This window comes from Danio rerio, chromosome 16 (genome assembly GCF_049306965.1).
Source record: "Danio rerio strain Tuebingen ecotype United States chromosome 16, GRCz12tu, whole genome shotgun sequence".
Taxonomy (NCBI): Eukaryota; Metazoa; Chordata; class Actinopteri; order Cypriniformes; family Danionidae; genus Danio; species Danio rerio.
In genome coordinates this window covers 16,488,819-16,503,503 of record NC_133191.1, presented here as the reverse complement: position 1 = coordinate 16,503,503, position 14,685 = coordinate 16,488,819, and the positions used below count along the sequence as shown (strand labels likewise).

The following is a 14,685-nucleotide window of genomic DNA, read 5'->3' as shown; positions in this document are numbered from 1 at the left end:
GAGTTAATCTGTTTTGGTGATTTTAGCTGCTGTTAATCCTCAAAATTCTCCAAAATGAATATATTTTATACCACAATACACCACAGTTCACTGTAGTAAAAACTAAAGTATACTACAGTATTTATTAGAGTTTTTTAGTTCACTATAGTTAATACAACTGTATGCTGTAGCATTCATTAACATCAAGGTTGTAAATACTAAAATATATAATATAATACACTTTACTGATTTGAAAAACAAGTCTCAAACTCAATTCCTTGAGGGCCGCAGCTCTGCAGTTTTGCTCAAACCCTAATCAAACACAGCTAATCAAACTAATCAAGGTGTTTAAGACTACTAGAGACTATTAAGCAGGTGTGTGTTGGAGGTGATTGCACCTACACTATGCAGAGCTGCAGCACTCCAGGAATTGAGTTGGAGTCCTTTGTTTTAAACAATAAATTACTGCAGTTTTTTTTTTGCAAATGAATTCTCAAACACACCTTATTTTATGAATAACAATGGTGTTATGATAAAAGTAACATTATTTACAAAAGCATAAGTGCATTTATCTCAAAAATACAGCATTTTTTGTGTGTTGTCAGTAAGTTTTAGTTGAAAAACAATACACATCATGAAATTAAAACAACAGCTTTAAAGCTAAATGAGCTAGTTCTAAATGTATCCTTTTCTTTATAGGTCCAGATCAAATGAATTAAACAAATTAAACAACACACTGCATTTTATAGAAATATAGCTAAATAGGCAGTGGTTAATAAAATTTGTAAAAAAATAAAAAAATAAAATAATCCAGTAACCGTTTTATTCTCATAAAATTTTTACTGCAGAATTAGCTTGTGCTAGCACTTTACCATTAGCATTTATTATGATTATTAGCATTAGCAAACATTATAATGCCATTGTTAAATTGCACATTTTACAATAGGCCCTCCAACTTAGCAATGTTAAAATCTGTTGAAGTATGGGTGAATAACTTTGTTCACTAAAATAAATGTAAAGATGGTAATATACAGAGTTCATTTTCACTTGTACAGTATAAAGTAATTTATATATTTTGATGTTATAGTAGCTTTGTTTTTTTTATGGTTTGAAATTTTTTTGATTTTCTTATTTGCCAATAGAATATCAATTACAGAGCATTAAAATACAAATTGTTAAAAGGAAAATAATTATGTGATACAAATGTATATTCACATTAAATAATATATGTAAATTATGTTTAAAAAAATGTCAATTGATTTTTTGATTTGCAAATTGTTCAAAGAAAAATCAAAACGTAAGAGAAAGTATTTCCAAAGGAAACTCTCTCAGTATGTCTGATAATGATTTTTCTTCAGGTGAAAATTTATTTGTTTTATTTCAGCTAGAATAAAAGCAGTTTTTAATTAAAATAAAAAAATCATGTTAGAGTCAAAAACTTTTAGCCCCTTTAAGCAATTTTTTTTTTCGTTAGACTACAGAACAAACCATTATTATACAATAAATTGCCTAATTACCCTAACCTGCCTAGTTAACCTAATTAACTTAGTTAAGCCTTTAAATGTCACGTTAAGCTGTACAGAAGTGTCTTGAAAAATATCTAGTCAAATATTATTTACTGTCATCATGGTTAATAGAGATGAGTTATTAAAAATATTATGTTTAGAAATTTGTTGAAAAAAATCTTCTCTCCGTCAAACAGAAGTTGTACAGGGGGGCTAATATTTCGGACTTAAACTGTATATGAGTACACCCCCCAAAAATCTCTTGAATGCTTTACAATATCATATTTGTGCATTTACATTAGTCAGTACTGAGGCCAAATCTGGAGCTATTCTAACAAAATAACTTACAATAATGGTTTAGAAATTAGTAGCCCAAATTTATATATTAGGGTAAAATATTGAATACAATTTTCAAAAGTAGCAAAAATCAAGAGAAACAAAAAGTGTATAAAACAATTTTGTTGAAAGTTTTTTTGCAATAATTTGCATGAATTTAAATTTATTATTTTTCATTTCTAAATCTGTGACTATAATATTATTTTAATAAATATATCTGTTTAAAAAATCTGTTTTGTCCAAATGAACCAATATATATTACCCATTTTCACTGGGAAATGGATAAAAATATTCATTTTCAAAATGGGATGTTATCATATATGCTTAGCACTGTATAAACAAAACACTAAAAGGAAAATAATAATTTCATGAAGTTATATGCACATTAAAAATCTTTGTTTTTTATTCTTTGCATTTTATACATTTTTTTGTGTGATTTTGATTGTTTTTGATTAAATTTTTTAAATAATTGTTTTTGCATTTTAGTTCATTTATTAGTTACAGAAAAACAAATATTCCATCATTCACCAATATTCAAAGTTCAAATTACTCATTAAATATTTATTCACTTTATGACAGTTAAAGATAATTCATATTTAATGATTAATATTTGCATTTGAATTTTTTTCTTTCTTTATTTTTTATTTTATAACCTTTATAATTATATTTATTTTAAGTGTTTAGAAATTATAGTTAAGTACAAATACATTTTTATATATTGTTATCTTTCTGCCTTTGTTTTCTTCAATCTAGCACTCAGTAGCCATCGTTCACGTTCCTGGCCGTCGACCTTTTGGACAGAACGTGGTCACTGTTTATGTGGACGGAGTGCAGTGTAAAACAGCCCCCCTGCGTTTCCCTTCTCTGAATGAGGTGCGTTTTATTTTCTTTTAGCTTTTATTAGATTTTTTAATATATATTTCAATGAACTTGCTTTATTGATCTGCCTATCCACATTTCAGCCTTTCACATCCTGCTGCATAGGATCAGCTGGTCACCGGACCACTACCACCACCATGACTACCTCTCCAACTCTACCCAACCCGCCCCACTCGCCCTCCGAGATGGCATTCGCAGCTCATACTGGGCCGCCCACTCTTTTACGTTCACAGTCCTTCCCAGCATCCTTTGCAGCAGCTGCAGGAGGGCGGCCAGGTGGGAATCGCGAGAGTCCTGTCCACACCATCCAAGCAGGGCTTCAGGACACGGCTTGGGGCTCTCCATCCTCACTGGGGGGCCTTTTAGCGACGGCGTTCATCTGTCACGAAGCTCTGCAGCCAGCTCAAGCTCGAGCCCTGTTCACTGCGGGTATGAAAGAGACACATAGTGCACATACAGCTGAAGTCAAAATTAATCACCCTCCTGTGATTTATTTTTTAAACTTTTATTTATTATTTTTTATATATATTTCCTTAATGATGTTTAACTGAGCAAAGAATCTTTCACAGTATTTCAGATAATATTTTTTCCTTCTAGAGAAAGTCTTACTTGTTTTTATTTTGGCTAGAATAAAAACCATTTGACAATATTAGTCCATAATAATAATAATAATAATTCCTTACATTTATATAGCACTTTTCTGGACAGCCTTTATACATTTTTTGGGGAATCTCCTCATCTATCACCAGTGTGCAGCATCCACTAGCTTATTGGTGGAGAGGAGACTGAGTTATGATGCCTATTAGGGGATGGTATAGAGGTCATGATGGACAGAGGCCGGTAAGCAAATTTGGCCAGAATGCTGGGGTTAAACCCATACTCCTTTTTTAAAAAGGACATTGGTTTAGTAAGGACCTTAGTTTAACATCTCATTCGAAAGACGAGGCTCACTGAGCAGTATACACTCACCATCAATATACTGGGGCATTAGGACCTACACAGACTGCAGACTGAGTGCCCCCTATTAGTCTCACTAACACCACTTCCGACAGGAGCCTTGTTTTTCAATGTGGTCTCCAATTTAGTAACTGATCTGCTTTTCTTCAGTTGGCGACCGTTTGAGAGTTGCAGAGAGCTAACAGGCTTAAACAGTTTTTTTTTGTTTGTTTACAGAACAAAGCATTGTTATGCAATGACTTGCATTTTTTACTCTAACTTGCCTGATTAACATAGTTAAACCATTAAATTGCACTTTAAGCGGAATATCTTGAAAATATCTACTCAAGTATTATGTACAGTCATCATGGCAAAGATAAAAGAGATTAGTTGCTAGAAATTAGTTAGTAAAACTATTATGTTTAGAAATGCGTAAAAAATATGCAGGAGGGCTAAAATTATGACTTCAACTGCATCAAACATTGAAACCAGCAGGACACAGACATTAATGAGTTGCTGTATTTGTTTCTCTTCAGGTCCCAATAATGTTTCTCTGTTCAAAGCCGATGGAGAACCTTCAGAAGTCAACAGTAAACTAGTGCTTTACTATACTCCAAAGGTAAATATCTTCTTTCAGACATTTTTTACATTGTTTAGCTTGTTAGTTGTGGCTTTGTCCTTGCATACAATGTTTGCACTCATTTTATTTTAGTTTTTAAAGTAATTTATTTTGACTTTATTTATTTGTTTGACGTTAAACTTTATTTTAAGTGACAAAACATATTTTATCTTTGTGGTATTACTTTTAGGTGAATGAACATTCCACTTTGTTTCAAAATAGGTTCATTTCACAGCTGCCCTAAAGGAGTTTTGCCATTTGTTAACCCATTAAGCCTGTCTTTGAGTCTGTGGAAATACTTCTAGCTTAGCTAGGCATGGATCATTCAATTGGATCAGACAATTAGCATCTCGCCCAGAGCATTTATATAATATTCCATTTTAAGGCTTAATATTACACATCACTTGAGAAAAGTCTCTAGCACCAAACCCTACACTTCGACTACCCGTTAGAATCTGCATACTGTAACTGTGCTTGTTCTTTGCTTATTATGGCAGAATGAGAGTATAGTTCCTGACCATACCAGCCTAGAAAATAGCAATGTTTCATTTTCAGTCAGGACATCATGGTGGCGCAGTGGGTAGCACAGTCACCTCACAGCAAGAAGGTCACTGATTTGAGCCTCGGCTGGGTCAGTTGGCATTTCTGTGTGGAGTTTGCATGTTCTCCCTGTGTTCGCATGGGTTTCCTCCGGGTGCTCCGGTTTCCCCCAAACATCCAAAGACATGTGGTATAGGAGAATTGGGAAGCTACATTGTATGGGTGTTTCCCAGTGATGGGTTGCGGCTGGAAGGGCATCTGTTGCCCTTAAAACATATGCTTGATAAATTGGTGGTAAATTCCACTTTGGTGACCACAAATTTATAAAGCGGCTAAACCAAAAAGAAAATAAATTAATGAATGAATTTTTAGTTAGTGTTAGTACACATTGTAACTACAGCAGCTTCAATCTTTAAATAGCAAAATATTAAAACTCTTTAGGCTTATTTGAGTAAGATGCTAATTGTCTAATCCAATTCTCTGATCTATGCTAAGCTAAGCTAAAAGTACCAGACCTAGAGATCAGCTGAATGGATTCAAAAATGGTAAAACTAATCTTTACTGAATTGAGTCTATTATCAAAAAAGTAGAGTATTTCTTTAATTTTAGTGTCAGCACTGTTGTGTTTTCAATCTGATGTGAACTTTTTTGTTTTTGCGCAAAAGGTCTGATTATATATTTATATTTGGTATTTGGTTTAGAAGATCAATGTTAAATGTTTTAATCTTGTCAAGGCATAGTTCACCCAAAAATTTAAAAACATTTTATCACATTTACTCACACACAAGTGTTCTAAACATTTATAAATTTCTTTGTACTGTTGAAAATAAAACAAGATGATCTGAAGAGTGCTGGGGAAAAAGCAGCTATTGACAGGAACAATAGTAGGAACAAAACACACTATGGAAGTCAATGGGTGTTTTTTCCAACATTCTTCAGTATATCGTCCTTTGTGTTCAACAGAAGAAAGAAACTCAAGCAGGTTTGGAACAAGTGAATTGTGAGTAAATGGTGGCATAATTGTCATTGTTGTCAGTTTAAGAAATATAATATTAATGCAATGATGTTTTTATACATTATATATTTTTTCATTTCACTTTATTACATTTCAAGCAACTACAATAATTTCAGTACAGATGAACTATCAAACATCCTATGAAATATCCCAAATATTTAAAACATTCTCATTTACAAATTGTATACATTTCCGTTTCCAAGTTGTATTTAAATATATTAGGTTCTTATTATTACAAATGTGTTTTTTAGGTCCCACTTTATATTAAGTGTCCTTAATTACTATGTAGTGTTGGGGTACTCGACCCTGGACTCGGACTCGAGTCCGGACTCGAGTCCAGTTTTGATTGGACTCGGACTTGTCACGGACTTGGGTAAACTTTTACTCGGACTTGACTCGGACTTGGACATTTTGGACTCGGAAAATATCACGAGTCCAGTCGAGTCCACATCATTTCCAAAACAAATATAAGATATTTAAAATGAATAAATAACAGCAAAAAACTATAACAAGAATTAGCGATCTCTCTGGCTGCATGCCAGCTTTTATTTATGCCACCGCACCGTACCAGCAGGCAGCAGCAGCACGTCATCACCTTAAACGTGTAACCAGAAATAGCCATATCACACAATGCGTGGCTAAGTTTAGGACAATAATGTCTTCAAAATCAGCAATAAATTGTCTTCTACCGACATGTTAAAAGAAAACAGAGAAAGGTGAGAGCTTATTTACTTGAATTGTACATTCATATCGTAGGGATGATGTTAAAACATACTGGCGATATTGTTTTTTTATATATATGTGTGTCAATATATCCGCAAATAACTGCCAAATCCAAAGTTTTGCGCTTTGGCTCTGAGCCAGAGAATTATGCGTTCAGCGCTTGATTTAAGCCAGGGCTTCTCAAATCCGCACTCCTTAATATTCAAATTTTTCCTGTAACTCTTGTAAAGACATCCCGCTATCATCCCGATTAATTTTCCAATTCTTCCACCTTATGCTTAATCTTTCTATGAAAAGTGAAAGTACCATCAACACAGCGATCTGAAATGCGATAGAACTGCAAGAGCTGTTCAAGAGAATTGTGCTTTTGCTTTATTTTGGCTTGAAAGCACGTTAAAATGAATACAAAAACGTCTGCATTCACTTTCTTTCCATTAAAGATGTGTCGATCATCACATTTCTGAATCAGTGTAGCCTATACATGCTGACTGACGGACGCGTTCCGTATAATAAACTCATCCCAGATCCCAGATCAGCTTCTGCTTTTGAGGGTAAGGTTAGGAGAGTATAACGAGTGTGTAAAATTACAGTAATTAAATGATGGAATAGCAAAAATGTTGTAATAATATAATATGCAACTCCAAGCTAAATTAAGTCAATATAAGCACAAATGGATTTAATGTAGAGTTATATTCAAATCCAGACAACATTCAGAATGGATAATCACTGGACTAAGTCCACAAATTCAAGCAATAATTTAATATTTTTAAAGATAGAATGAGGTTTGACTTTGTGTAAAAAATAATATTCAGGTAATATTTTGATGAGAGACATTGGAGAGATTAGGGGTGCCTGCGTACACATTGTGAGTCATCTGTGTGAGAATAAACATTACTGATTGTGAGTAGCAGTATATATCTGCCCTACATGTTGAATATGCAAGAGACAATCTGATAATGACACATTTCTGATTCTATTTATATGTAGTCAATGACAGAGTGCAAGAATATGTGTATTGCATAATTAATCATCTCAAATGTTTCATTTTAAAATGATTCAGAATTATGCATAGTTATATGCTGATGTCATCATCACTGTCTTTTGAACTGAGGACCAGGACCATGACCTATCCTCAAAAGCCCCCCACCCTCCATTCATATATTATATATATATATATATATATATATATATATATATATATATATATATATATATATATATATATATATATATATATATATATATATAATTTTTTTTAAATATATGAAAATTATTATTATTATTATTATTATACAATTAATATTCTAAATAAATAACAGAAATTGTCCTAAATGTAACTGGAACACAAAGACACAACAGGAGTGATGTATTAAGATCATTTGAGAAGTCTTTTGCAAGAATATTAATTTAATTTGACAATTCCATAAGGTACAAAAAGATGTGTTTTATAGAATTATCTGTGGGCTGCACGGTAGCGCAGTGGGTAGCACTGTCGCCTTACAGCAAGAAGGTCGCTGGTTCGAGCTACGGCTGGGTCAGTTGATGTTTCTGTGTTGAGTTTGCATGTTCTCACCGTGTTGGCGTGGGTTTTCTCCGGGAGCTCCGGTTTCCCCCACAGTCCAAAAACTATAGGTGAATTGATGAATTAAATTGGCCATAGCATATGAAGGGAAGGGCATCCGCTGTGTAAAACATGGTTGTTGGCGGTTCATTCCGCTGTGGCGACCCCTGATTAATAAAGGGACTAAGTCGAAAAGAAAATGAATGAATGAATGAATGAGAATTATCTGTTGTCTTTTTAGACCTGAATTGTGAACTGTTTTAGGCCTAATTTTACCTGTCTGACTCTTCATCCTTCTTTTCTGCTTCATAGCATGTTTAGTTAAAATAAGATCATCATCATATTGTTTTAATTTTTGTTTTGTCCACTTGCAAAACTTACACAGGTTTCACAATGCATAATCGCTGCGTATTTTTTCGAGGTGTCCCAGAGTTGCAAAAACTTCTAAGTATTTGGAATGTACACTTGCTTTATTAAAATGAAAGAATGTCCAAGACAAAGCTAATAAGTGTCTTATGAGTATATCTACACTAGCAGTGGAATTTACTGGAATTCACCTGAAATCTTGCCTAGGGCTCCAAATTGGTTAGGGCTGGGCCTAATCATGATCATGCTGGATAATCGCGCGCACACGCCTGCTTTAACACACTGCAGCAAAGCAATCATTTGAATGGAAGAAGATGTCGGCCTCACTGAAAAGAATTGATTAAGAGAATAGACAGTTCAAAGTTGAATGAACAGATAAGTATGTGTTTATTTTGCCCTAAGCCAGCTCGAATCAGTAACCTTCTTGCTGTGAGGCCATTGTGCTACCCACTGCGCCATGGTGCTGCATCTTATGGATGTTTATTAAAAACAAGTTATGTAATATCAATTGTTTCATACCTTTGACCTTAATAAAAAAAATTCAGATTTGGAACTTTTAATGTAGACATTAAGAACCCCTGTTTCAGGCTATCATTAACAGATAGACCCAGATCATGTGCCTAGAAATCTGCACTGGACTATTTTTTCAGTCTGATTCCCACTGGTTTTATTTTGCACCTAATCGCCCCTGCTATTTATTTACTCTTTGTTTATTTAGAACAAAATTCATCTGACTGTTGATTCCCTGTTAAGACAGCGGTGAAGCCAAATGGTTTCCCTTTGCTGAACCTTTATGTTCTGTGCAGATCTGGGTCAGTCCGCATGAATATGGTTTAATTTTCCACACTGGGGCTGATAACAGAGTTTTCTGGAATTAATGTAAAAAAAATGCATTGTTGGCTTGGTAATGCAAGCGTAATTTAAACAAGAAATGTGAAAAAGTGGCATTAGAATAATCTCAAACGCGTGACTCTTGTAAAATAATAAAAATTCTACATATATCCTCCAATTTTCATTTTAATTTGAAGCAAGCTAACAAAAAATACAAGGCATTTTGTAAAAATGTACCAAAAGTTTAAAATTTTCATTTAACAGTTAATTGTTAATAGAAAAATATATTTGATTCATTATTATTATTATTATTTTACACTTTTTTACTTAGGTGGCACCATGGCTCAATGCTTAGCACTGTTGCCCCACAGCAAGAAGGTCACTGGTTCGAGTCTCGACTGGGCCAGGAGTGTTTCTGTGTGGAGTTTGCATGTTCTCCGTGTGTTGGTGTTGGTTTCCTCCGGGTGCTCCGGTTTCCCTCACAGTCCAAACACATGCAGTATAGGGGAATTTAATTTACTAAAATGGCCGTGGTGTGTGAGTGTGAATGAGAGTAAATGGGTTGCGGCTGGAAGGGCATCCGCTCTGTAAAACATATGCTGGACTAGTTGGCAGTTCGTTCTGTGGCGACCCCTGATAAATAAGGGACAAAGCCAAAAGAAAAATTAATAAATGAGTTTTAAGACTGTCTGGACTCGGCCGGACTCGACTCGGACTCGGATGTTAAGGACTCGGACTTAAGTCCGACTCGACCCCTTTTGGACTCGGACTTGGACTTGTACTCGACTGGTTAAGGACTTGGTCTCGACTTGGACTCGACAAAGGTGGACTCGACCCCAACTCTATTACTATGTTCTTGCATCAAAAAAATAAATACAATGTACTTACTGTGTTTATAATGTATTTGAGAACACTTGTGGTGATTTTTAGTTGGGATAGAGGTTGGGTTATGGACAGGTTTGGTGGTATGGGTAGGTTTAAGGGTGGGTAAAGGTATAAGGGATGGTCAACAGTGTATTTATAAATGTAATTACAAAAGTTAATTACAGATGTAATTACAAACAGGTATTTAATCAATACATTGTAACAAACTATTAATTCTTGTGTAGGTACATATTAAATAAGGCCACTTAATATAAAGTGGGGGCGTTTTTTATATATATTTTTGAAATAATAATGTTGTTAAACAATGTTATATTATTTGAACATTAATATTTTGACTTTGAATACCACTCCATATAATGTGAAATATACGCCAAGCCTTTATATTAATGCATTTTCTATGTTATTTTGTCACTGTAGGCCTTTAAAAGCCAGATCTGCTTGGATCTGTCCCCTAATCATCTGTATGATGGCAGGCTGACTGGTCACAGAGTGGTGAACTGGGACGTTAAGGCATGTATCAATCACTGAGCTTCATGACAGATCAGAATGATTCATCTAGTCTTGACGCTAGTCTTTTGTGTTTATCTGTGTTAGGTGTAAATGTGTGTATTCAACATGATTTTGCGTCTAGAAGGACCTCATAAATTGTGTGCCTGCAGGAGCAGCATCTGCTAATTATGTTTTATGATGTTGTCTGGTGTGTAGGATGTGCTGAGCTCAGTTGGTGGGATGGGGGCTCTTCTTCCCCTGCTGGAGCAGGTGTGTTTACTGGATCAGCGTGAGACCGTGGGTCAGGAGACTTCAGATCTGCTTGGGCCAGAGCTCACCTCTTCTAGGGGTCCCGCCGGAATGCTGCTGCCTCTGGGGAAGTCATCTGGTTAGTATTGTTGATGTGCAACATTAACCGGCCACTTTATTAGGTACACCTTGGTAATGGCAGATTTGACCACCTTTTATAGCTGTGTCTGAAACTGCTCTCTTGTGCACTCATTTACTAATCCCTATATAATGTATATCAGCTGTGTGTATTATATGAGGAAAGATGGAACTAAAATGAGTGAGCGAATTCGTAAAGTGATGTAAATAGCAGTAATATATAGTAAAATGTTAACTTTTATCATGAACATTACACCATATTGTAATATTTCTATTTTGGCTATGTGTATCAAATGTCATTGTTCATGTGTTGTTTTATTTGATAACAAAGACACCTGCTTGTCATGCTTGCTTATGGGCTATATGCACAGCTAGTGTTTTTCAGCCAATGATGAACTTTCGGTTAGAGCTTTATATGACTATTTTCAATATCATAAGGTTCCTTTTACAGCATCAATGTAATGTAATTCAAACATAATCAATTAAATAGATGTAAACATCCATTTGGTTGTAAAAGCGTAAAAAGTAGGGTTGGGCATCTAAGCTATAATGCCGATCCGATACGCATCTCGATACAAAGAATACGATCCGATATATTAGCGATACATTTGTGACATATTGCGATGCAACAAGATACGATTCACACCCATATCACGATACGATGCGATATTTCAGCACTAACTAATTAGATCAAGTTTATGAGATGATGTGAAAGAGGATGCTGTGCCATTGAATGAGTTTGATTATTTATAAACCAAGCAAAACCAAGACTTTTTTTTACAAACTGGCTCTTCTCTCAGAGCCAGAGTGTCAGTTTACAGTAGAGGGCCATTTTAGAACATATAGCACATATTATTTAAGTATTTTCAAGATAAACAGAATGTATAAGTGCAATATATATTAAAAAAATATGTATATATTTGCACTCTTTCAACATAAATAAATTTAGCATTGCACAACAAGAATTGTGATTTAACTTTTCAACTATGAAAACAAGTTTTACAAAGATATATTTTGCCACTGATTATTCAAAACTTAAGGTTGTGAACTAGCAGTGTTATGCTGCGTTGAAACATCACTGTCACTGTAAACAACAGGCTAATAAAAATATAACAAACCAGCAATCTTCTTGCTGTGAGGTGGTCAAACTACCCACTGTGCCACCGTGACACCCAATTATCTTTATCATTATTATTATTAATATTATTATTATTATAATTAAATAAAAATTAACAGGAGGAGGTGTTTAAAACTTTCGTTCTCCGTGACACTAGGCTGAATTTCTTTGCAGATGAACAATGCAATAACATTCGTTATTGGCGTAGAGCGAGCAGAACTGTTGCGAACGGAAAAAAAACTTGCAATGCTTTTCTCACCACTTTTGGAGCTGGTTGAAGCAGTGCGAAAGCCGGGGATGCAGAAACACTGGAAGATGCTTTCACAACAACACCGTGGCGCTGCTTCAAGTGAGATTTCAGATTAGTCGTACTGCCCGCGTATTTGCGCGGCACATTTTGCAAATTGCATCTGTCCTGTCATGTCGTCCATCCTTAAATCCATAATGTTGCTTGCCATACTTTAGATTTAAAACTCAGTGGGGAATAAAATGTTTGTTTTGCTTCTCGCACTTTCTGAGGGCGCTCCACTAGCTTCATCCGCACACCTGATACACTGAGTTGTAGTGTGTGCACATCCGCAAATCCGTTGCTAAGGCTTACTTTATGTAGGTCGATTAAATTATGCGCCAAAAACAGGTTGACAACACTTGTTAATAAATAAAAAATACATTCTATATTAAAAATATAAGCTGTATCTCGGAAAAATCGATGCATCTCGCAAAAACCGATGTATCTCAATTTGCTTCCAAAATTTCATTCATCCTCTGCTGCTCAACCGATGCACTCGCATCGTGCACGCGCATGACCGCGTATCGATACATATCGGTTAATCTTCCCATCCCTAGTAAAAAGAGACGAACGACTGTGTAAGCTCAGGTGCCGTCCTTAGCGGCAGGCTAGCACAGAAGTTCCATTGAAAATACTGGGGTAAAATTATTTCCATATTTTAAAAATAAGGCAAGGAAAAATATAATTTAATGCAGTGCTTCTTGTTTGGTCTGATTCCCACTTTATATCGTATCTCAGCCAGACAGTGAAGACCGCTGTTTTTTTTAAAGAAATCAGACCTTAAACGCGGCGATTTGTATAGGATGACAATTAACCGGACTGAATTTAAAAGTCTGTGTGCATATACCCATTTGCTTTTTAATTAAAATTTTATTTAAATAAAAGCACTGCTTTCACTTTTATTTGTTGTGTAAAATCTGTAAATGCAGTATATAATATACGTTCATTAAAATAATATGACAAGTATAATGCTAAACAAGAACCTACACAAGTGTATGAGTAGCTGTATATTATTTTCACTGACGCCTAAAGTAATTATGGCTGAAATGCTAAATTGACCATTATTATATGCCATTTTTGCACTGTAAATATGCATTGTGTCCCACACAATGAATTTAATATAGGACAACACGAAGGAATTAAGTTAACTTATTAGTTTTTGCAAATTTAGGTTTTTGCAAATTTAAGTGGATTGAACTTAAAACAATTAAGTTGTGCCCAGAAAAGTCAACATTTGTGTTGTTTCAGCTCATTTCAAATAAAAAAAAATACAAAAAAGTAGTTTGAACAAACTACAAACACCATTTATGATGTGGTGTTAATGTTTGCTGTGTTTTTATTTATTTATTTATTCATTCATTCATTCATTTATTCATTCATTTATTTATTTTTGTCTTGCATTAAATGAAATTACTAGCATTTTAGCTGGAAATATAAAAATATAATTATAGAAAATCTGTCATCTATAATTGTGTATCAGTGATACTAAAATAACTCTGAGTAATATAAAATTTACTAATTGATTCATTTCTTCACAGTCTGCAGTATTACAGCCTGAAACATTAACAGCTTGTTATGTGGTTTTTGGAACTGCTAAACACATTGATGATGTCAGGTTTTCTGTAATTGCTGTATGAGTCACCATTCATATTTTCTGAGCATGCTGTTTGATTTTACTGTGATTCATAAAGTCATCTTTTAGTGTGTGTGTGTGTGTGTGTGTGTGTGTGTGTGTGTGTGTGTGTGTGTGTGTGTGTGTGTGTGTGTGCGAGGCTGCAGGCAAGATAATGTTTTTCATCTTGTGTTATTGCTCTTTATATTACCTTTGGGGTTTCGATTCTCATGCAATGTTTTTGCAGTTATTTGTCAATGTTACACATTGCTAATGTGCACTTTGCTGGTGTGTTTGTGTGTGTGTTAGAGGGCCGTTTAGAGAAGAACAGTGTGGCAGCGTTTCTGCTGATGATTAAGAACATGCTGCGCAACCATCCAGCCAATCAGGAGAGTCTGCTCCAGTGCCATGGGCCAGCCATTATCGGGGCAATGCTCGGGAAGGTACACACACACACACACACACACAAATGTGCACAAACAAGAGGGCACCTGAGGGTCTTACAAGACATATTGGTGTTTGTAGATTTAAGATGTAACATCCTGTTAGGAAACACTTGTGCTAACAATCACATCATATTGCATAGTACACAACCAAAACCACAGTTTCACATCAT

At 34.8% G+C, this 14,685-nt stretch overlaps 1 protein-coding gene across 4 annotated transcripts in view; it reads left to right on the top strand.

Annotated features, from left to right (window-relative positions):
- Nucleotides 1-14,685, top strand: part of nbeal2 (neurobeachin-like 2) — a 178,256-nt gene that overhangs the window by 72,522 nt on the left and 91,049 nt on the right. For all 4 annotated transcript variants that reach the window (XM_073925966.1, XM_003200162.7, XM_073925967.1 and 1 more), the window contains 6 exons: nucleotides 2,574-2,693; nucleotides 2,783-3,128; nucleotides 4,172-4,254; nucleotides 10,593-10,685; nucleotides 10,881-11,052; nucleotides 14,379-14,512. In XM_073925966.1, the coding sequence (XP_073782067.1) occupies nucleotides 2,574-2,693; nucleotides 2,783-3,128; nucleotides 4,172-4,254; nucleotides 10,593-10,685; nucleotides 10,881-11,052; nucleotides 14,379-14,512 (948 nt within the window). The remainder of the gene's footprint in view (nucleotides 1-2,573; nucleotides 2,694-2,782; nucleotides 3,129-4,171; nucleotides 4,255-10,592; nucleotides 10,686-10,880; nucleotides 11,053-14,378; nucleotides 14,513-14,685) is intronic.